Raw genomic sequence first — 24,519 nt, forward strand, 5'->3', positions numbered from 1 at the left:
AGTCATTTTAGATGTCTCCAGACATCCCTTCTACATGACAGTGTTTTCAACAAAACTGCATATGGTTTCACCGTAGTATGATCTTCATCATCAAGATGTTTTTATCTTTTTACATATCTTTAGTGTTGAAATTTTCTTTCCGCTTATCCAACTGAACTCTTACATCCACTTCAGTCAGCGTTCTCATTACTGCTCTCAGTGTTTTTCCATGTTCATGTAATTATTAAATCTTTGACTATTCTTCATCTTGTTGACAGATTATGAACGTGCTTGTCAGCATCGCACCATTCCTCACACGCCTCTGCTGGTTTGGAATTTTAATCTGGTTCTTTTCAGACTGATGATGCTTCCATTTGAACCAATGGCCTATGTTCATCTTCAATTTCTCACTTGGAAAGTGATATTTTTAATCGTCATCGCTTCTCCATTTTGACTGAGTGAGTTTCAAGTCTTAGTGTAGAACCCACCTTTTCCAGTTTTTTGCTAGGATAAGGTGATTCTCCACACTCATCCAAAGGTGGTCTCTTCAACTGTTTCTCTCCTTTCATACTAACAAGTTAAGCCAGCTTTTCTTCAAAAGCACTATTTCTACATGGTTTTTAGCCTGTAATTTCTTTTGCTATGCTTAGGCTATGCTACAGCTCGGATGTCCTGTTGCAACACATGAGATCCGAGCTATGCTCTTTCAGTTGCATTCTTGCATTCTGCTTTCATTGTTGAACTCTGCAAGGCAACTACTTGGTCCTCAGTTCATACTTTACTGTCTGGAATTCTTTCCAGATGGGATGGTTCCTTCGGCCAAGCAGTGTAATGATATTTCTTCTTTTAACTGGCCAACTCTTCCTCCATCCCATTTCAGTAAGCCAGGGCATCCCATATGTGAGAATATGCTGCCTGCTTGTCCTAGGACAGCGGTCTCAAACACGCGGCCCGCGGGCCACATGTGGCTCTCCAAGTTTTTTTTGCGGCCCGCAGTCTGGACTGGATCATTCCCTTCCTTTTGGAGCAGCAGCGGGTCTGGCCGGTTCGTTCCGTTCAAAGCCGCGAGTTGGCGGCTCCTTGCGCTATTCACTCCTGCATCGGAAGCCTCTCTGACTTCACAACATCAGAGAGGCTTCAGACGCAGGCGCGGATCTCGCAAGGAGCCGCCACCCGTGGCTTTGAATGGAATGAGCCGGCCAGACACGCTGCTGCTCCAGTGGCGTACCAAGGGGGGGGCGGTCCACTGTTCTCCCTAGAGTGCGGCTCGCGGATCGTCTGCTTCCCTTCCCTTCTCACCGCTGCCATCGGGGAACAGGCCGGCACCGTGTCTTTGATCTCCCTGCTTCTCTCGCCGCCCGACCTCAATTCTGACTTCGAGAGGACGTTCTGGCTAGCCAATTGCTGCCTGGCTGCCCGGAACGTCCTTTCCGACGTTAGAATTGACGTCGGGCGGGGAGAGTTGGCCCCGTGGAGATCTTGGCCTGTTCCCGATGGCGGCAGCAGCAGTCTATTCCCCGGCGGCGGTGGCATGGGGGAGGGCAGGAAGGAAGAAAGAAAGAAGGGGGGGGGCAGGGAGCCAGAAGGAAAAAAGAAAGAAGGGGGGGACAAGGAGCCAGAAACAAAGCAAAAAATGGGACAAGGAATCAGAGAAAGACAGACATAGAAAAAGAAAGAAAAAGTTGGGGGAGGGAATGAGGTCTGGAGGAGAGGAAGCATACAGGAGGCTGAAAGAAGAGAAGAAATATTGGATGCACAGTCAGAAGAATAAAGTGCAACCAGAGACTGATGAAATTACCAAACAAAGGTAGGAAAATGATTTTATTTTCAATTTAGTAATTGAAATGTGCCAGTTTTGAGAAAGAAAAGATATTAAACTTTAAATGTAAGTGCTGCAGAAAAAATAGAGTACTTGGAGGGCCGCAGAAAAAATAGTTAATGTCTTATTAAAGAAATGACAATTTTGCATAAGGTAAAACTGTTAAAGGAAAGTTTTATAAACTATAAAGAGTTTAACCTCATGCAAAATTGTCATTTCTTTAATAAGACATTAACTATTTTTTTCTGCGGCCCTCCAAGTACCTACAAATCCAAAATGTGGCCCCGCAAAGGGTTTGAGTTTGAGACCACTGTCCTAGGATAAAACACAGTTACTTACCGTGACAGGTGTTATTTGGGGACAGCAGGCAGATATTCTCACATCCCTCCCATCCACCTCCCCTGGTTGGCTTCTTAGCTTGCTTACGGAACTGAGGTACCGTGAGCCTCTTCAGGCGGGAAGGCAGTCAGTCACACATATGCGGTGTGAGTAGTTTTAAAGCTCTTAAAATTTAAAGTCATAGTTCACTTTTCAGACTGTCCGTGCCGGCTCCTTGGAGGACATCACCCATATGTGAGAATATCTGCCTACTGGCCCCGGATAACACCTCTTATGGTAAGTAACTGTGCTGTATCGCTTTATGGTTTATGGTTCTGGTTGCCATATCTCAAAAAAGATATAGCGGAATTAGAAAAGTTACAGAGAAGGGTGGCAAAAATGATAAAAGGGATGGAACGACTTCCCTATGAGGAAAGGCTTAAGTGGCTAGTGCTCTTCAGCTTGGAGAAGAGACGGCTCAGGGGTGATATGATAGAGGTCTATAAAATAATGAGTGGGAAGAGTAGATGTGAATCACTTGTTCACTCTTTCCAAAAATACTAGGACTAGGAGACATCGATGAATCTACTAAGTAGTAGATCTACACTGTAGTGTTATCTACACTGCACCGCCTCATCCATTAGAACTCAGAAAAGTTAACACTGTACTGCACTGCCTTATTGTTTACTGTATTACCGACTGCTTACATTGTTTACATTGTACTGTACTGCCTACTGCACCGCGCGCACACGCTTAAATTGTTCAGCCTGTTTAACTTTACATCGATCTATTGCATTGCTGCAACCTGCTTAACTTTGTACTGCCTAACGCACCGCTGTAACCTGCACAACTCTGTACTGTATTACCTACTGTTTACATTGTTTACATTGTACTGTACTGCCTACTGCACCGCGCGCACACGCTTAAATTGTTCAGCCTGTTTAACTTTACATCGATCTATTGCATTGCTGCAACCTGCTGAACTTTGTACTGCCTTTGGCACCGCTGTAACCGGCTCAGCTTTATATTGTCCACTGCGCCGCTGAAACCTGCCAAACTTTGCATCACACACCCCCCCTCAGCCCCCCTCCGACTACTACCATACCCCACGCTCTTCCCCCCCCACGAGCGTGTCACCATGGCAAGGCCAAACACCCCTCAATGCGTAGCACTACTCCTACTATATCTCATCACCCTCAGGATCTGCTCTGCTGACCCATCACACACAACCACCATCCCTGTCCACTTCTCCCTATATCGCCCTTCAAAACCCAAAGTACCCACGCTCACACCCCACACTCTCACCTAATACGGCTCCCAAATCCTCCACCCCCCCGCAAACCCACCAAACCCAGCTCAAAAAAACCTAGAACACTAAAAAAACTGGCCTTCTCCCACTATGCCCCAGCCAACCACCCAAACCACCAGAACCTACTAGGCTTCTACCTAAACATTAGATCCATGAGGAACAAAGCCATTCTAATCAGAGACTGGCTGACGGATACCAACCCCGACTTCATCCTACTCACCGAAACCTGGCTACTATCAGACAAGGATATTATAATCAAAGATTGCCTACCCGCAGGATACAAGATCCTCTCCCTGGCCAGAACTCGGGGAAGAGGAGGAGGCCTAGCAATAATCTTCAGAGATCAGCTTAATTGTACGGCACTCAACACCAAATCCTCTCCCAACGCAGAAATATTAGCCATCTCACTCACCTCTAAATCCCTTGCCTCCTCGCTAACTATCACTCTATTCTACATCCCACCCCAAAAATGGTCCCTAGCCAAAGAGGACCTCGCTGACTCCTTATTAACTAATTATCTAACAAGTCCTTACAACCTTCTATGCGGAGACATCAACATCCACCTTGAGCAAGCGGACCAACCAGAAGTTGCCGACTTCTGGTCACTCACCTCCCAACTAGGCTTCTTCAAACCCCCCCCAACCAAAACTCACCAAAAGGGCCATCAGCTAGACCTGGTCACATTCTCCTCCAACGAGCCGACCGACCCAAAAATATACTGGAAACAAGCCAACTGGACAGACTCCCTATGGTCTGACCACAGACTATGCGACTTTTCCTTGGGTTGCCAACAAAAACATTCAAGAAACAACAAAACAAGAAACATCACAACCCACACTACTAGAGGAAAGATAGACCCAGAGGAATTCTGGTCTCGCTATGACACCCACATAAAACAAGACGAAGAAATAGATCAACTCATGTCCGCCTGGATCACTGACAGCACTAACATTTTAAATGAAATAGCCCCTTCAAAAACCCGCCACATCAGAACCACAAATCAGGAGGGATGGTTCGACACAGAACTGTTACTGTTAAAGAGGGACCTCAGAAAGTCAGAAAGACTATGGATAAAGTCAGGAACCCAGGAACTCAGAACTGCCTGGAGACTCAAACTAAAAACCTACAAAAACCTTACCAAGGAAAAACGGAGAAAATTCTACTCACACTTAATTGGAAACATCACATCCAACAGCAGCAACCTCTTCAAACTCGTCAATAACCTTTACAACATTGAAACACTCACTAACAACCAGGAAGATTCAACACTAACCGCCAACACCCTAGCGGATTTCTTCAACTCCAAGATCCTAAAACTAAGATCAGCACTACCCACCAAGACCAATCCCCTGGAGCTCTTTCCCATCCTCCCTGACATCGACATAGCTAAACCAGACCAAGGGTCTAGATCCGACCTAAACTGGAACCAACTTACCACAATCGACTGGAAAACCTTCAACAAATATTATAACAAATACACCAAATCCTTCTGCAAACTAGATACTTGCCCCCCAAATGTGATGAAAACGGCTCCGATCTACTTCAAAGCTAACATGCTACTATGGGTCAACTCCCTACTATCCGCAGGAAACTTCCCTCCAGAACAAGGACATATCTTAATAACCCCAATCATAAAAAGCATAAAGGACTCTTCCAACGCACCTTCCAATTACAGACCAATAGCTAACATACCACTATTCACCAAAATCGCGGAAGGGGCAGTAAAAGCAGAACTCTCCGCATACCTGGAAAAATTCAACATCCTAAGCGACAATCAATCGGGCTTCCGCACGGACCACAGCACAGAGACCATCATCGCCTCCTTACTAGACCACCTGCACATACTCTTCAGTCGGGGCTCCAGCGCCCTGATCTTACAATTTGATCTAAGCAGTGCGTTTGACCTAGTTGACCACACTATTCTCCTGGAATGCCTGGCCCACATTGGAATCTCCGACCGGGTACTCAGCTGGTTCCAAGGGTTCCTACGAAACAGATCCTACAGGGTACACAAAAATGACAACTTCTCCTACAGCTGGGTGAACTCCTGCGGTGTACCACAAGGCTCCCCCTTATCCCCCACCCTGTTCAATATCTACCTCGCCTCCCTCAGTAACCTCCTTCACAAACTTAAGCTCAAATTCTTCATCTATGCAGATGACATCACAATTGTCATCCCTCTAACCAGTCTATCCCAGGATCTTCTCAACTACATAACTAGCATACTCAGCCAGATAGAACTCTGGATGCTCTCCTTCAAACTAAAGCTCAACCCAGACAAAACAAAATTCTTTCTAGCCACCCCCAAAGACAAAATCAAAGACACCACAATCCAGGTGAAAGGATTGGTTTTCCCACTCGAACAAACATTAAAAATACTAGGAGTCACGCTTGACAAACATCTATCCCTAGAAAATCACACAGACCTCACTGTCAAGAAAGGCCTTTCAGCACTCTGAAAACTCCGTACCATAAAGAAATACTTCGATGACACTGCATTTCGACTATTAGTTCAATCCTCTATCCTCAGCATACTGGATTATTGCAATATCATTTACCTAAGCTCCACAAAGAAAATCACCAGAAGACTAAAACTGATTCAAAACACAGCTGTCCGCCTCATTTTCGGCCTGAACAAATGGGAACACATCACCCCCTTCTACCACCAACTGCACTGGCTACCCTTCGAATCCCGAGTCTTCTTCAAGTTCGCCTGCATCTGTTACAAGACAGTATTTGGTCTCTCACCAAAATACCTCTCCCCACATTTCAACATGTATTGCACCAACAAGAAATCCCGCAGAATCCAGTTGTTTACCTTCCCCTCCATAAAATCATGCCAGCTCAAAAGATTCATCGACAAAACCTTCGCCTTCCAAGCGGCCAAGCTGAACCCTTGGCTAGCCCAAATGATGCTAGAGGCCCCGACCTACCTAGACTTCAGAAAACTTCTCAAAACACACCTCTTCCGCGAACAAGACCCTTAATCCTTACTCCCCGCATACACTCCAACCCCCCCCACCCCCACCTCCCTCTCCCCCCCCCTCCTCTGGTTTCCCACTCCCTCCATTTTATCTTCTAACCCAACTATGATAAACCTGTGCTAAAACTACTTTGCCTCCTTCCACGCTACCTGCAATTCCGACAAAATTTTTGTAAATCCGGGTTCAGACCGGATCCTAATGTAACGGATGTAAACCGCCTAGAACTCTTTGGGTATGGCGGGATATAAGAACCTAATAATAATAATAATAATAGATTTAAAACAAACTAGAGAAAATAATTAAACTCTAGAATTCCTTGCCAGAGAATGTGGTAAAATTAGTTAGCTTAGTGGGGTTTTAAAAAGATTTGGATAATTTCCTAAAAGAGAAGTCCATAGGCCATTATTGAGATGGCTTGGGGAAATCCACTGCTTATTCCTAGGATAAGCAGCATAGAATATGTTTTGCCACTTGGAATCTAGCTAGGTGCTTGGGACCTGGGTTGGCCACTGTTGAAAACAGGATACTGGGCTTAAGAACATAAAAACATAAGCAATGCCTCCGCTGGGTCAGACCCGAGGTCCATCGTGCCCAGCAGTCCGCTCACGCGGTGGCCCAACAGGTCCAGGACCTGCGCAGTAGCTCCCTATCTATACCCCTCTATCCCTTTTTCCAGCAGGAAATTGTCCAATCCTTTCTTGAACTCCAGTACCGTACTCTGTCCTATTACGTCCTCTGGAAGTGCATTCCAGGTGTCCACCACATGCTGGGTAAAGAAAAACTTCCTAGCATTTGTTTTGAATCTGTCCCCTTCCAATTTTTCCGAGTGCCCTCTTGTTCTTATATGTTTTGAAAGTTTGAAGAATCTATCCCTCTCTACTTTCTCTATGCCCTTCATGATCTTGTAGGTCTCTATCATGTCTCCTCTGAGTCTTCGCTTGATGGACCTTCGGTCTGTCCCAGTATGGCAATTCATATGTTCTTATTCTTAAGTGAAAGTGCTAATGAGTATGTAAAAAAGCAGTATTATATAATATTTAAAAGTTTAATAGTGAAACTAGCTCGCTGAGGGCTAGATTTTCAAAAAACAGTGTAAAAAAACCAATGGATGCATCTGGGTAGGGGCCTAAGGCTCTGATTGGCCCAGGGGCCTTAAACAACCTGGGCCAATCAGAGCCTCAGGCCCCTCCCCAGTGCATCCCAGGATACACCAGGGAGGGGAAGGCCAGCTATTTTGACGAGGCGGGCCAGCTGGCCAGAGGGAGTAAGCATTCCTCCAGCCAGCCATCTGAAAATAAGATAAGAGTGAGAGGACGGGGGTGTTGGAGGCATTTGGGGGGGGGGGGTTGCGTGGCGGCAGGAGAGTGTGGGTAACTCTCCCGCTGCAGAGGGGAGTTGGGGGGGTGTTGGGCATGGAAGTTTGTTAGTGCATCAATTACTGTTTCAGTCAGCCAAAAAATTGGCCAACAGTGGTCTTAACGACCGTGTTCTGTGTATCTAGCCCTGTATCTTTGCTATACAATCGGAGAATTCATTGGGGGGTGGTTTATGTAGTGAATAGATACTACAATGGTTTTTTGGAGAGGGATTGGGGGTGGTTTATGTAGTGGATAGTTACTACAATGGTATTTTTTGTGGGGGGAAGGATTGGAGGTTTTAGATATTATATTATATATTGCATTGTATACTTCAATGTTATTTTTGGCTGATTGTTTTTGTAAGATGTATGGTTTCACCTTTAATTTGAATGAGGGTTTGGGGGGGAGGGATATTTAACTTTGAAAATTATCCTGGTGAATTTTTATATGTTCAGGTACTGGTTTCTATTCTGCTATTATCTTGCAATTTGTATGCAGATATGGGGGGGGGGTCTTTTTTGTATTGCAGTTTTCACCAATAAAAAAATTTAAACATTAAAATAAAGATAAATTAGAAGAAATCAGGATAATCCTATCCATATTATAGATGCAAGTATATATGCCTAATCTTCATCACCTTTATTCTCTCTAACTAGAAAGATTCAAACTGAAGGGTATTATTTTTTTTTTTTTAATTCTTCTTTATAGGTAATAAAGCAAACAACAAAGAAATAGAAGGAAAAAAAGATGCCTCCAAGGTCAGCACACGAGATTTATGTTTTAGAAATGTTCTCGTGTTGCCCTAGTTAAATCAGGGAAGATGAAGTTTGGTGGTCATAACGTCCTCATCTTTAGTGGAAAAATAGTTTCATAGTCCCGATCTTCTCTTGTTCAGTTTGTAAAGTTATAAAGAGAGTAGCCTTAGTATGAAGCTTCAAGAAATTCAAATAAATTTAGGGTAACTGACTCTTCTTGACCCTATTCCTGAATTCTTTGATACTATGACTTTTCAGAATAGTTTATTAATCTGCCTCCTCAAGTTTTAACACTTAAAATATTTTCTCAGAAATGTCTGGTCAGTCTATGATAAGTAAAATTCAGTGATCACAAGTTGATAGCTCTCAACTTACTTTCAAGAGTATCAAGACATCTATGCAAAGAAAGACCACCTTTAATAAAAAGATGTACGGTAATAGTTCCTTATAATGTCTTAACTTGTGAAGCCATCTGAACTAGATGTGTCCCCAACATTTGAATCTAGAGTTAGTATCAGCTAGTTTGTTCACTGTACATTGGATAAAATCACATAGTTATGGAATGAGTGATTGCAACTAGGCCTCAGTCCTTGTAACTTCTTTCTATATATATCTTCCAATTTGACATTACCAAGTTCAACTTCAAGCTGCACAATCTCTGGATATTTAACTACTAATGGCAAAACTACCAAATATGTTTCTTTGTTTTGTTTGTTTCTTCATTTGATCCCTCTTTCTGAGACATTGCCCCAATTTTATTTTCTCTTGATGGGAAAAAAGCAGCAAGTATCTGCTATAATAAAACCCTTAGTGCGCATGCGCACTTCAAACTCTGTGCATCCGTGGCTCCGTGCTGCTGCATTCGCAGTAGAAGGAGCCTGAGGCGATTTGCGATGCGTGCGGCGGTTTCCCCAGCTGAATAAGGAACCTGCGGTGGTTTGCATGCAGCGGTTTCTCTCGCTACAAGGAGCCTGCGGCGGGTTCTGGCAGAGCTGCTTCAGAAAACACCGGAGAGTCGCCTGCAACTACTACATATGTACCTTCAACTCAGATGTAATCCTTAGTAACTCAAAGAAATGTACAAACTACTCCCTAAATACTTCTAATCTCCGGACAATCCATTTGTAATCTGCCTTGAACTGCAAGGTAATGGCAGAATAGAAATCCCTAATGTAATGTAACTTATCAGATAAGAGCAGGGAAGGGGTGCTGCTGAACAGGAGGGAGGTAAAAGTAAGGGAGAAGGGCTATTGCTGGACAGGAGGAGTGGGGAAGGGGTGCTGCTGGACAGGGGGGAGGTAAAAGGAAGGGAGAAGGGCTACTGCTGGACATGGGGAGCAGGGAAGGGGTGCTGGTGGACAGAGGGGAGGTAAAAGGAAGGGAGAAGGGCTACTGCTGGACAAGGGGGGAGCAGGAAGCAAAGAAAGAAAGAGAAAGAAGGAAATAAAGAAAGGCATCAGCGCAAGTTTACACATCTATTCTAGCACCCATTAATGTAATGGGCTTAAACACTAGTACTAAATATTACACTTAAAACTCAAGCAGAATGTCTTGTTTGAAATTCTCTGTTGCTTTCTTGTTTGAAATTCTGTGTTGCTTTTTTATGGACAATGTCACGACTGTAGCACAATATTATGAACTAGGAAATTGGACACTTCCATGCCATATTCAGAAATGTGTTCTTACCAGAGAAATCTTCTAAACCTTTCTAGCCTATTAAACAATTTAAAATAAAATATAAAACTTTATTTTGGGGGCTAATTCAGTAGCTGAGTAGCAGTGTTGTGCATTGCCTTGCAGAGGTCCTGAGTGTGTTGTTTGTGTCCCCTGGGACAGTGTTCACAGCTCCAGTGGGGAACAATGTGCAAATCATTGTGCATCAACAGTACTTAGTGGCTGGACCTAGGGTCTGTAGTTGCAGAATTTAAGAGGGACTCTGTTCCGCAATGATTGGGGTCATGAGCAATAGTTTGAGAATTTCTGTTTTAGAATATTTAATGGTTACGTGTAACTGTGTTGTAACAGAACCTATTACCACAGAGTGACAATACAAAAATGCTTGAATTGGAGATTTTCTCTGGGAAAGTGAAGGGATAATGCTTTTTTCTAGGGCAATGTGTCTAGTAGTCCTGAATGCTAGGATTATGCATCTGAGCCCACAAGTTACTTGCAGAATGCTGTTAATCATATTTAAACCACCACACTCAAATAATTAGTTATACACTACTACCTCTTCTAAAAAAAAACTAATAAAACTAAAAAAAGATTTTAAAAATTAAAAAAAGATTTCACACATTCTTTTAGAAGGGGTAATCATATTTGAACTCCACCGCCTTCCCAGGTAGCTTCTCCTGCTCCCTCAGTATTTTTCTGCAAGTTGCTCAGAGTTTCTGCTCTACGCTTTTATTATTTTGGGGTATTTTTTTCTTAGCATTTAGATGGAAGCTCAGTGCCCAGAGGTTCCCACTTGTTGGGACCTCTGCCTAGGAGAAGACACAGACTCAATGTTGCAGAAGTCTGCTGCTAGCAAGATCAGCCCTTGGGGACACCTAGCTAGCTGGGAATTGCTAGAGGAGCCCCTGAGAGTGGTTAAAATTATGTCCAAGCTTTATGACTCCAGATTTCCAGCAGCTGTTTGTTCAGCTGAAGGTGGATTCGCTGGTGGCACAGGTCACCAAACGAACCTCATTGCCTAGTGAAGGAGGTGTGATATTAAAGGAGACTCAGGACCGTAAAGTGGATGTGGTCCTCGAGAGACAATTTGAAGCTTTGGCCTTAGGGGCTAAGGCAGCAGCTGTGGCTTCCTTTGTGACATGTTCTTGCCACATCTGACTGGTTCAAGTCCCAATCTTGGAGGAAGACAAACACCCCCAAATTCTCCTATTTGGGGTGAATTATATAGTGAAAACTTTGTATGACATCATCAGAGTCATAAGCCTATGCTATCTCTGCTTGGCGGATGCTCTGGATAAAACAGTGGGCAGGAGATATAGCCTCTAAAGCCACACTGAGCAGCCTCCCGTTTCAGGAGCAGATGCTATTTGGAAAGGGTCTGGATGACCTGATGGCCATTATTACAGACCATCGCCCTAAAGCTTTGACAGATAGCAGACCCTGGACGGCTCAACGTCCAGAACATGGGAATTTTTCAGGCACTTGAAGATTCCATCCTTATGCAGGAGGCCTTATGCAGCATGGCTCTTGAGCAAACTGCCCTGACGAGTAAGGGTTACTCGGACATGGTCGTCACCTCTGTGCTTGGAGCTAAGAAGCCATCGACAATGGCAGCCTATGCTAAACCTAGAAGTTCTTCAGCACTGGTGTGCTGTGGATGATGTAGAGCCCTTACGAGCTCCAATTTTCAGAAATCCTGAACTTTTTGTAAGTGGGATCACTGAAAGTGCAGATAGCAAACCTTTTCCTGTTTCCAATCACAGGGGGAAAGAGGCTCTCTAGCTTCTCACCAGATATTGCCTGGTTCATTAAAGTGGATCTTTGGTTGTTTCCCTCCAGTGTGTCTCCCATTCCCATCCTGGAATCTTAACACTGTATTGCAAAGTCTCAGTAGAGCTCCATATGAGCCCTTAACAGGAGGCTTCCCTTTTGATCCTTAGGGTTAAGAAGGTGTTTCTAGTGCCAGTTATGTCAGCGAGACAAGTCTCTGATTTACAAGCTCTGTCCTTTAGAGAGCCAATCCTTAAGATTATGGAAGCAAGGTATTCCTTGCTCACAGTTTCTTACCAAAAATAGTATTTGCCTTCCATATCAATTAGAAAGTATCTTGGCCCATTTTTCACCCTACAGGGTTTTAAAAAAAACATAAAGCGTTGCATTTGCTAGATGTCAAACAAGTGCTTCTCGGATATCTGAAAGTTACCAATGAGTTTCATGTATTGTATCACCTTTTTGTTCTGACCAGTCAGGGTAAGAAAAGGAGTCTGACACTTGAAGATTCCATCCTTATGCAGGAGGCCTTATGCAGCATGGCTCTTGAGTGCCTTGATTTCCAGATGGATTAAAATGGCCAATACCTCTGCATATGTGGGCTGCGGTAAGCATCCACCGATCACATTGAAAGTGTACTCCATCAGAGAAGATGCTACCTCGTGGGCAGAGACACGGGCCGTTTCGCCCAAGGAAGTCTATAAAACAGCTACATGATCTACTAGGTTCTATAGAGTAGACATAGCAGCCAGGAAAGATGCCGCTTTTGGCCCTCCTTTGTGAAGGCAGGCTCAATGGGCCCACCCTAGACTCAGGAGATTGCTTTGGTATGTCTGGACTGCTACTAGACACATTGCACTAGAAAGAAAGACTAGGTTCTTACCTAGATAATCTTTCTTGTAGATGTGTTTATAAGTGCTGAAGCCCTGCCTGTAAGTGGGCTTTGTTTGCCTTGGGATCTGTCTGGTTTTGGAGACTTTTCAGTCTCAGATAAGCTGAAAAAAAAAGAAATACGTAATGCAAGAAAGTAAAGTCTGGTCTAAGTCTCCGCTTGATAGCGGGACATGTGATAGCTCTGAACTATAATATTAGTTTGGGTTACACATAGTTTTAGTATCTGTTTTAATCAATTACTCAAATGTTATAATGTTCATTGATAAGTTTATTACAAAGCAGAACAGGGCAGGAACAGCTGCTTTGGAAGGAGGTGGAGTTCAAAGATGATTGACAGCATTCTGCAAGCAATTTATGGATTCAGATGCATAACTAGCATTCAGGACTACTAACTAGACACATCTACAAGAAGAAGGATTATTGAGGTAAAAACCTAATCTTTCTTTAGTTAATGAATATTCTAATTACTTTTGGTTTGTGTTTGCATTTTACAGTGCTGGCCCCAAAGGAGATAATATCTATGAATGGCGATCAACAATTCTTGGGCCACCAGGCTCAGTATATGAAGGAGGAGTTTTCTTCCTCGATATTACATTTACCCCAGAATACCCATTCAAGCCTCCAAAGGTAAGGCCTTTGTTATCTAATTTTATACTCAAATGATAAATCACTTTTTTCTAAGAACAAGCAGGTTGATAAGTTTTACTACTTGGGCTCTTGCCAGACCTAGGTTGACCAATGTTGGAAACGGGATACTGGGCTTGATGGACCTTCAGTCTATCCCAGTATGACAACTCTTATGTTCTTATGACTAATATGCCGTCTCTTTTTGAGAATATCTGTTCTACACAATCCATCTTACTTTGACTGAGGGATTTTCTCAATATGGTTTACCTTTTAATTTAAAAAGGGGGCAGGAATGGGGAGGAAGAAACGGTGCCACAGGGTTAAACAAAATATTTATGGTGACTAATCATGTTCAACTTTTTTCTTCTAAACCTTTAGACCTTTATTAATCCTACGAGTAGGTTACCATCAATCTTTCGAGCAGGTCGCCAAATTATTCGGGGGGGGGGGGGGGGTTTATGTGTTCCCACCATATGTGTTCTTCCCTAAATGTTTCTTTTCTTTCTTTAAAGATTGTAGTTCATCCCTCTTGCCTTTTGTACCAGTTTGTTTCAGAACGTATATAATTTGTATCCAATGTCTTGTCTTGTCCTCCCCTTTTTTTAACAAATTGTTATACGCATTGAAATATATGATATTGCGTAGATAACAGATCTTAAACTTGAAACTTGATATAGATATATAGATATAAAAATTAAAATGTACTGCTAGTGTAGCAGTGGCCAGCTGTGTGGTAGAGACAGTATTGGGTCAGGAATTGAATTGAACTGAAGGCTGCCATTTTCCAGGAAAAGCCACTGCTTTGGAGAAGTTAGTTAGCTCAGTTGACCAGCTGTACTTGGCAGAAACTGTACATAGGGCATGGGGGAAAAAATCAGTAAGTTACAAATCCAGGAATCACTATTTCATAGCTGTTGAATTTTGAGGGCTGCAGAAAGTTGTCAGATTAAAGTTAGTGTTTTAGATATATTATGTATTTAGTTATTTCTTTATTGAGATTTATTAACTGCCTTTATGAAGAGATTCTCCCAATGTGGCTAGAAGGCATAAGTGTAGTTTGACTGTTTCATTTAGGGGACAAAGGGTTGGCTGTGACATCTTAGTATGTTCATTTGCAAATATTGATCTCATGCATTTTCATTACTGTTATCTCAAAAATTAGACCTCAACAGAAACCCAGTTTATTGGACAGTGAAGATTTTTTTCTTTTCACCGAAATGATCTAGCACCAAGGGAAAGTTGTCTCATGGTGCCCTCACTTATATTCCCATTAGGGGAGTACACTGCACACTGTCTCCCCTCCCCCCAACTACTACACCTTCTCTTTCTCCTTTAAAGCCCTGCTTTCTCCCTCTTTAACCATGCTCCAGCATTTCCCCATAAGTGTGAGCCTTAGAAATACACAGATTCTACATGTGTAAAATTGCTTTGAATGTGATAGTAAAAATACAAAAAGGCTGAACACTTCTCCCTCCGTATTCGCTGTGATAGAGTATTAACAGAACCGCAAATACAGAAAAACCGCAAATAACTTTTTCATATGTTATTCGCTGTTTCTATTAAAAATCATCGTGAATATGGTGAAACTGTGAATAACATGGTGGAAGACCTGGCCTGTTCCTGAAGGAGAGGCAAAACACAGTGAAGAAAGTGCTGGGAATTGGCGATTTTCTCTGTAAATGCTTGGAATCAGCAATTTCTCTATGCAAGCTGATGTAATTTGGGGGGGGGGGGGGGAGCCAGCAAGCTAAAAACCGTGAATAATCGAAACCGTGAATGCTGAAACCGCAAATACGGAGGGAGAAGTATATATAAGTCCCAATCCCTTTCCCTAAAAATGCTGTATTTGGAAAGCAAAATGCTGACGGTAGCAGTAAGTAGCTTCTTATTCCAGTGCAATTCTAGACAAGTGGGTAGTATCCCAGTGGCCGCATGCCATAAGCAGAAGGAATCCAATCTGGATTTTTTCTCTGTGACTCTGCAGTACTTCAATGTGCTCTCTAGAACTATCTAAAATTGTTCCCTTCTGCATGCATTCCAGTAGGCATGTGTTTGTGCTGCTCCCTCCTTTTTATTATTTTATTTGGTGTTTTTGTCCTTTTGGTGGGGATTATTGTGCTCGGAGCGATTGTTCAGTTCTACCTGCGTGGAGAATACATAGACTTCAGTCTGCAGCTGACAGGCCAATCCCAGTGGGTACCTGTCAGCCAGCCTTCATCTTCTTCTGAGGAGTTCGGGCTGCCCTCGTTTCTCCTAGTGGCAGGTGAAGTTTGATGCAGATGTTGGGCATACCTAGGAGACTCAGTGGTGTTTTCACAGGGTGCTGGCTGAGTTCTGCACCTCTGCCCGATCCTGAGCACGCCCATTAGTCCGCAGGAGTGGAGGTGCAATTAGGCATGGAGTCTGACCGACAGCCCAAAGATCAGTAATCATGGAGGCATTCTTAGCATGAGGCAGTGGTTCTCTGATTCCAGCCACTGAGAGGCTGCAGCACAACATTTCAGCATAGGTCACAGTGAGTAAAGTCTGTCACTGCCTATGATGTGAATTGGGGAGGGGTGTGTCTGAATTTTGCAGTTTTGAAGGTTTCTGCAAGTCCTCCTGTGTTCTCCCACCTGAAAAATCCTAAAATCACCATTTTTAATGTTTGCTATAAATGAAAAATATTGCGATAGCTCCCTGCTTCTCCAAATCTGCATTTTTTTGCCTCAACAGTTGTTGGGATGGAGTCCTTGGGCTCTCCTAGTGTGAGTTCTTATCAGGATTATGTAAACTGGGTGCCTTTGGAGTGTTTTAGTGCTATGTGTTGCGTGGCACAGGTAGGAGTGGTGGAAGCGCAAGGTTTAGCTTCTTCCCTGATTCAGCAGGACTAAATGCTCAGCTAGCCCGGCAGGGTGGCTTATTTTATTTTAGGGGCATGGCACAGCTGATGCTTCCATGCGCAAGGCTGTGGACCCTCTGCAGCCTCAGAACCACATTCTTCCATCATCTTAGGGAAGGGGTGTCAAAGTCGGTCCTCGAGGGCTGCAATCCAGTTGGATTTTCAGGATTTCCCCAATGAATATGCATGAGATCTATTTGCATGCACTGCTTTTATTATATGCTAATAGATTTCATGCATATTCATTGGGGAAATCCTGAAAACCCTACTGGATTGTGATCCTCGAGGACCGACTTTGACACCTGTGTCTTAGAGTGACTTGGTGCCCCTGGAGCTAGAAACCTTCACAGACTTTCTGGCATATTTGTGGAATGCATCTTGCAGCAGGCGTTCTTCCCCTGCATAGTTCCACTCTGCCTCTACTCTGTCTCTAAGTGGCGTTGCTTCTAAGAGCATGTCTTCCTCTCAAACCTCCACTGTTTCAACGCTGCCTGGCCCTGTTCTGGGTGATCTTCAGATGATAACTAGCTTGCTGATCCTTTATGCTCCAGTGCAGTGCTTCCAGGCATGGGAATTTAAGGACTGAGTTCTGGCTTTTCGGAGTCCTTGGGAGCAGCTTTGTCAGAGCTTATGTCTGAGTCTCTGCAGGAGTTTAATTTGGTCTCTTAGCCGGCTCTGTCCACTTTTTCCTCTTGGCTTTATGGAGTTCACTCCCAGTCTTCCACCTTTTCATGGCACCCTCCTATGACCTTTTTAATCTCAGAGCAGTATGTCCTTCTGGAAGGAGCTCTTAAGATAGCATGGACAATGTGTCGCTTTTATCCGCTGGCACAGGAGTGCCCACAGCTTTTGGGTCAGCCTAGGGTGGATTTTTTAGTTATGCAGGTGGCTTTCAATACCTCTTTTCCCAGGGCAGGTGGTGTGGTGCTCACTTCTGTTTGTCTTGGCTGAGCCGCTCTAGAAACAGGCTGTGGAGCTTCCTCCTCAGCTTCTTTTGGCTTTTTATGCATGTACTGACTCAGGTGCCTACATACTCTATTTTTGCTTGCAGAATGCTCTGGATCTGACAATGAGTTGCTCATTCCACTTAAAAGGTTCCTTTGGCTAAACTTTCCTTTAAGGACTGGTTTTGATTTAGCAAGGGACTGGACAACCTCATGAATTCTGTGGTGGACCATCGCCCTATGTCCCTGCCTGATAGCAGACCCAGAACCTGTAGAGGTTCTGATCACTCTAATTTTTTGTGGCTCTGGGCAATTCCACATGTCTTTGACTACCATATCTCTGAGATTTGCCATAGCACCCAGCAGGTGCATCCAGCCATCTGCCTCCCGTTTCGCACACAAAGGCACAGTGACAGATGGGGGCAGACTCTGTTGCCTGCCGGCTGGGCTCACATTTCGTCCGACCTGATCAGGCTTCACATTGGACTTGCCTGGCTTCTGACAGATTGGTTTGTGGACTCTCCTGCAGGTTGAACGGCCACAGAGCTTAAGGTGCAAGCCCCTGTATAACACTTGCTGGATATTCAAGCTGTAGAGCCAGGACTGCCTGATCTCTTGGGCCCAGGTGGCTACTCTGACGATTGGGGGAGGGGGCCTCTTCTAGATCTTCAGCACATACATGCGACTCTCATAATTCCATGCTTTCACATGGGTGCAATCTGTCATTGCAGAGTCCCTCACCTTTCTGGCTCTCATGGAAGCTTATTTCACATGCCAATGTTTTCAGCCATACACCGTGCATGCTTCAAACTAAAAAAAATTCATTGCCAGTTCTTGGCTCTCTGTATCTTCACTGAGGTGATGCTGGTCATGACAGATTATTTGCATCACATGGGTCTGCCAGTACATCCTTACTTGGATTACTGCCTAATAAGAGCTCCCTCATTGGCTGAGGGCCACCATACAGTGGATCCGGTGATCCCTGTTCTGGAGGGCAATGGTTGAATTGTGAGCTCCGGACGGAGCAGTCTTGACAGTCTGGTGGTAGCTATGTTTTCACAGTTTCTTCCTTCTTGTAGGAGCCTGCTCCATTGGCATAGGGCTTTCAGATCCTACAGTCCCTGGCAGCCATGTTGGATGTGGTTTCTTGGCCAAGAGCGCACAGGTGCCTTCTCCAGCATGCCTTCTTCTCTTGTTGTGCTCCACGCAAGACTGTGTTACAATCCAGTCTTCCCTGGACTTTGGAGACTTGGGCCAGCATAGCTTGGTGGCTTGTCCCATAGTCACTCTTTAGGAGCGTACTGCTGAGGATTGACTCCTAGGTCATGGTGATGACAGCTGCCAGCTTTGGGGGCTAGGGAGCCCACTGTACGCATCATCCCATCCAGTGGGGTTGGAATTTCTCCCTGTGGACATTGTTGATCAACTGACTAGAGCTGAGAGCCATGTGGCTGGCTCTGGTGCAATTCCAGAAATTTTTGGAGGGCTAGGTGGTTGGAGTCTTCTCAGACAGCACAACGGCTATAGCCTATGTCCCTTGCCAGGGAGGTGCCAAGAGAACCTCTCTGACTCAGGAGGCCTGTCTCCTCTTTCTGCTGTGCATGTGACAGGAATCATCCATGTACCAGTCAGCTGACAGGCTTTGGATCTAAACAAGTGGAAATTGTCCTCAGCAACATTCCAAGCCATTGTACAGTGCTGGGGTCTGCTCTGCTTTGTCCCCATGGCTACACACAAGGCATGACAACACCTCAGTTCTTCAGTGGAAGATCCTAGCCCAACAGCACAAATAACGATGCTCTCGAACCACCATGGCCTCGGGGCATTCACTGCTGTATTTCCTCCCTGGCCCATGAAAGGCTGAGTCATGTGGCTGATAGTGACCTTTTTGGGCCATGTCATTCTGGTGGCTCCGGACTGGCCTCGCAGGCCATGGTACGCAGATCTGCTTCGTCTTCACAGAGATCTCAGGTTGGTCAGTGCAGTGCTGAAAGTGCTCGGTTCCACATGGAGATCATTCACTCAGTCATTGCGGCAGTAGCACTAGGGGAATTTCTGGCCTCACTAGATTTAACAGAGACATATCTCCACATGCCCATGTTTCCATCTCACACATGGTAAGGTTCCATGTTCCCCTTCAGGACTCTCTCCTATCCCACTGGTCTCCTCAGTTGGATTTGTTTCAGCAATCGCTTCCGTGGAAAACGGAACCACGGAGCAGCCTGAGGTGGTGGCTACAGGCAGCTTCCCTCTCGAAGGACATGCCACTTTGCATATCTTCTTGGATGATCCTGTCAACAGATGCCAGCCTTTACGGTTGGAGAGGTTATTGCAATGGACACCGGGTTTAGGGCCGTTGGTTCCTGTTTCAGAGAAGGTGGTCCATAAGTCATTTGAAACTCAGAGCTATTTGCCTGACCTTGTAGATCCTGGAGAAGTCACTGAAGGCAAGGCGGTCGGGGTCTTTTCGGAAAATACAACAGCAGTAGCTTATGCCAACCGGCAAGGAGGCACCAGAAGTGCCCCATTATGCCTAGAGGCTCAGCTTCTGTTCCAATGGGCAAAAGCTCATCTGCAGGCACTCTGTGCTGCATATGTAACAGGAGTGGAGAATGTTCAGATTGACTACCTCAGCTGGTAGATGCTGGACCCAGGAGAATGGTTGATGACCTTACAAGCATTCAACAGCATTGGTCGGCGATGGGGCCATTTGCTAATGGATCTGATGGCTTTGACAGCAAACGCAAATGTGGATCGCTTTTATAACTGAATATGCAAGTTCAGAGCACCGGGCTAGACGCATTAGTCCAACCTTGGGGCCGGAAACAGGGCTCTTGTATATCTTCCTTTCGTAGCCCTTGCTACTGGGAAACTAGAACAAGCAGGACTGTTACAGATTCCTAGAATACCATCTCTCAAAAGGGGCTTGGCATTTTCACCACTCAACCTTATATTTTGCCATGGCATCACAAAAGGGGCTTGGGGATCTTACTACTTCTACACTCCCCACCCCTTCCCCCTACACACACATGGCAATTCTATTTCAAAGTATCTTTATTTAGACACCTGAAAGGAACCTATCCTATAATGGAAAGTAGGCACTTGTTTCTTTCACATAATAGGCTCCTATCAGGTACCTAAATATAGATGTCCTTTTATTCAATTGCCCTTAAAATATTCCTTCCAGATCCTCTTTCCTCCTGAAGATTTTGTAATACAACTTCTGCATTTTCTTGCTTCTTACACTGATCCACCAGACCTTCATATGTAGTTGGTGACTCAACTATTTGGGGAGGCTCAGATGGGTGGGACTAAGATGGAGTGGTATGAAGTATGATGGGGCAATTTATGGTGGGGATGTGGGAAAACTATATCAACAGTAAAGGTATAGAAGGTGCAGAGCCACCAACTTCATTCTCCTATTATCTCTCTCATTGATGGTGATTTTTATTTATTAAAAAAAATTTCTGTTCCACTTAAAACCTAAGTGGATTGCAATAATAACATACATAAATCCATTCAACAAGACATCAGTACATCACAGATTTCAAGCAACCACAAAATTGCTGTCCTCCTCAGATAGATAGTCAACCATGTAAACTTACTGCAAAAATCCCTAACAAATGGGTTTCATTAAAGCTTTAAAAGATGTCAGATTTTGACATAGTCTTAAAGCACCTTTTAGGGCATTCCTAACTGTGGACCAGCCACTGAAATTGCTGTTGCCCATTTTTTATTATAATGTATCTCATGTACATGCTCAAGAGATAACCTCAATGCTGATTGTGATTGCAGAGAGCGAGATGGTAAATATTTCTTCAAAATTTGCATCAGATACCAAAGTGCCTCTCCATATATACTAACTGATGTATAATTGTCAAGAATTTATACTTAGTTTGTAATGTAACTGGCAACAAGTGTAATTGTTTTAACACTGGGGAAATGTGTTGATATCGAGATACTTCAGTGATCATTCTCACTACCATATTCTGTATTATCCAAGGACAAGCAGGCATGTGGGTGACATCATCCACGGAGCCCTGGTATGGACACTTTAAAAGTACATCGCCACTTAGAAAGTTTGCGATAGCCCACACCATACATGCGTGAGTGCTTTCCCGCCCGATGTAGGCAGGCGGATTCTCAGTTCTAAGTTTTCTGCAGAGCTAAGAAGTCGCATTTTTAAACAATGCTTCGTTTTTGCCTTTTGCTTTCCCGCTCACGCATATTCTATTTTAATTATTTTTTTTACTTTTTCTCGCTTTTTTTCTTAAAAAAAAAAAGAAAGACTACGAGTTTATTATTTTCTTCGCGTCACGATCTCTCACGGGCGCTTTGTTAGTGGGGCTTCTTGGCATTGCCTCAGTCTCTCAGTCAATTTTGATTGAGATGTTTTCTCTGTCAATATCTTGCCAGTTCATGGAATTTTTGAAACGTGTGGCAGGTGCCATCGCATCCCTTCTTTTCAGCGACACGCATCGAAGAAATCGGCATTGTTATCATTACCGGCACTGGTGTCGAAGGACTTCGGTGTCATAGGTCATTATGCCATCGAGTCTGTTCATGCCAACCTTTCAGTGACCATTCTTGTGGCTCGCCTATTTTCTACCAGAGTTGCATCTTATCCAAGTCATCTTCAGGGTGAGCTGCGACACTGAGACCAGCAGAGAGACTATAGGTTCCAGTGTCTTTATTTCAGCTGGTATCGCAGGTCATTCTGGCATCGAGTCCATTCATGCCGACCTTACAGCGATATTTTTTCTTGCAGCTTGCCTTTCTTCTATTGAGGGGTGCAACTTATCCAAGTCACCCTCTTTGGGGTGCGCTGTGAAACCAATAGGTACCGACATAAGGTACTGGTGTTTTTCAAACCTCCATCTTCAGCCGGTGTCGCTGTTCGTTCTGGCATCGAGACTATTCAGGCTGACCACGATACCATCTCTCTAGCCCGTTATGACCTATGTCATCGAGGGTACCAGTGGTCTTTTCTTGACATCAACTACTTTGGTACTGGACTGACCTGAGGTTCCTTCAGTGTTTCCTCAATCCACCATCATAGTTCCTGACACCAGTCATCTTGATTATCCAATCATGCATCGAAGTATCCTTCCTCCTGATGCTGTTGTAGTTCTACATGCTTCTTTCCATATCCTGTAAGGTGTGACATCCCTGCAAAAGCTTTGCCTTTGTCATTGGCCCGATACCAATTCCAACAATTTTTATTGACTCTCCTTACCCAATGTGGGCATTTCTCATTCGATTACAGATTCTCACTCTAAAGGGATGACTTCCAGAGAGAAATTTTCTACAGTGAGTCTTTATTTTGACTTTATGGATGTGAACTTTTCTGTCAACTTTGCAGTTGTTCCTGCTGTTTCTTTCAATGGGAGACCCCTCTTCTCATATCACCATTGGGACTAGTTTTTACCAAATTTCTTATTGGAATGCAGGAGTGTCTTGTGAAGCTGGACTGTGGTGGGGATTCTAACATGGGTATAGAGCCTGTAAAGTTAGTTTCCTCCACCTCTTTTTACGACCTACCTAGCATGGCAGACGTTTTACTACCTCTGCTTTTCAGGGTCTACGATGGGGAATCTAACATGAGTGTAGAGTTTGTAAGTTAGATTTCCCTATGTCTTCTCAACTACAAATTTTCAGCACACCTGGCAATAGTTTGTCTGCTTATGGTACTTTGCAGTTGACTTCCAGAGCTTCTTCTATGTCTGTGTCCATTAGTTGATTGACACGTTAACTTCTGGATGTTCATGTTTTCCTTTCGTGGATAATTTCAGGATTCTACCATGGGGTGTTGAGCCTGTAAGGTGGCTCATTTTTCCTGTTGCTTTGTTACCAGTCTGGCACACTATGGCGGGAGCTAACAGGGGTGTAGAGCCTGTCAGTTAATTTTCCTGCCATTCCAGACTCTTCCTTTGATTTTTACAATTCAGGATCAACCAGATGTTTTTTTTCTTCAAATATGCCTTCCACTGTACCATCAATGTTAACCGGTACCTTTCAACAGGCATCCATTGACCTCAAGTTTTTTTTCTCCTACATTCCTGTTTTCTTCAGGCCGGAGGTTTGGGAGTGGCTGTAGGGGAGGAGGAGGCCATGACAATCCTTTTTAGGAAGTTTTTTATTCTATATTCTGTTCATTGGACACTGGAACTTATTTCTTCTTTTTAGTCCACCGATAGTTCACATGTTACCTACCATGTGTAGTTTTTTCTTCCCTGTTGGATCACAGTTCCGGAATATGCATGCTTGACTGACTATGGGGTTTTTCTCTTTACCTTCTGGTGCACTCTGCATAAAGAACAGTCTTCAGTTTTTTTATTTGCGCTGTACCATCACCTTCTACTGCTTGGCTTTGCTTCCCTTTTCAGGGTATCAAGGGCCTAGTTGAAGTTCCTCCGACTTCAAGTAACATTCACCACTATTAATACAAGGTTCAATCTTTTGCCTTTTTAAAAAAAATTTCAAATAGTTTATTCAGCAATATAAGACAACGTACACAGGCAAAATGCCAACAGCAATATCAAAACAGTTCCTCCCACCCCCACTCCCAACCAAGTGAATCACTTCATCCTAGTACAAAACTAGTAAGCCAAAGGTAGGACAAAAGGCTATATAACAAAGTCCCAAATCAATTAAGGAATACTTCTCCAGCTGCCATAAGGATGCCAAATGCGACAAAAAGAATCACAAGTGTCACTTCTCAAAGCAGTCTGTTTCGACATGAGGTATATATTGTCTACTTTGAGCAAAAGGTCAGACTGTGCAGGAAGAGTAGATTATTTCCAAAATGAGGCCACACACAGTCTGGCCGCCATAGTGACCAATGCTACGAAATGGGCTTGCTCACGGTCCAACCCCCGAGCAGGACAATTAAGTACGAAAACATCCATCTGCAACGTAACAGGAGTTTGCAAGACATCAGACACCAATTGTTGAACCATTCCCCAGAACAGTACAATCTAAGGACAGTCCTACCTCACAAGCAGAAAAGCCCCCATCCCCCCACAGGATCTCCAACAAAGGCCATCATCATGAGTGAACAAGTGGTACAACTTCTCGGACGTATAATACTACTGAACTAGCATCTTATACCCCTGTTCAATCAGTGGAGTGGCCAATGAGACCCTAAGTAATGTACCATAAAGTTGCTCCCACTACTGAAAGTCCAAAGACCTCCCCAATAGGTCCT

The 24,519-nt window shown here is 44.1% G+C and overlaps 1 protein-coding gene across 2 annotated transcripts in view; it reads left to right on the plus strand.

Annotated features, from left to right (window-relative positions):
• UBE2E1 (ubiquitin conjugating enzyme E2 E1) overlaps window positions 1–24,519 on the plus strand; it is a 102,023-nt gene that overhangs the window by 40,267 nt on the left and 37,237 nt on the right. For both annotated transcript variants that reach the window (XM_033929947.1, XM_033929946.1), the window contains exon 4: window positions 13,355–13,487. In XM_033929947.1, coding sequence (XP_033785838.1) covers window positions 13,355–13,487 — 133 coding nt within the window. The remainder of the gene's footprint in view (window positions 1–13,354; window positions 13,488–24,519) is intronic.

The sequence above is a fragment of the Geotrypetes seraphini genome, chromosome 2 (genome assembly GCF_902459505.1).
Source record: "Geotrypetes seraphini chromosome 2, aGeoSer1.1, whole genome shotgun sequence".
Taxonomy (NCBI): domain Eukaryota; kingdom Metazoa; phylum Chordata; class Amphibia; order Gymnophiona; family Dermophiidae; genus Geotrypetes; species Geotrypetes seraphini.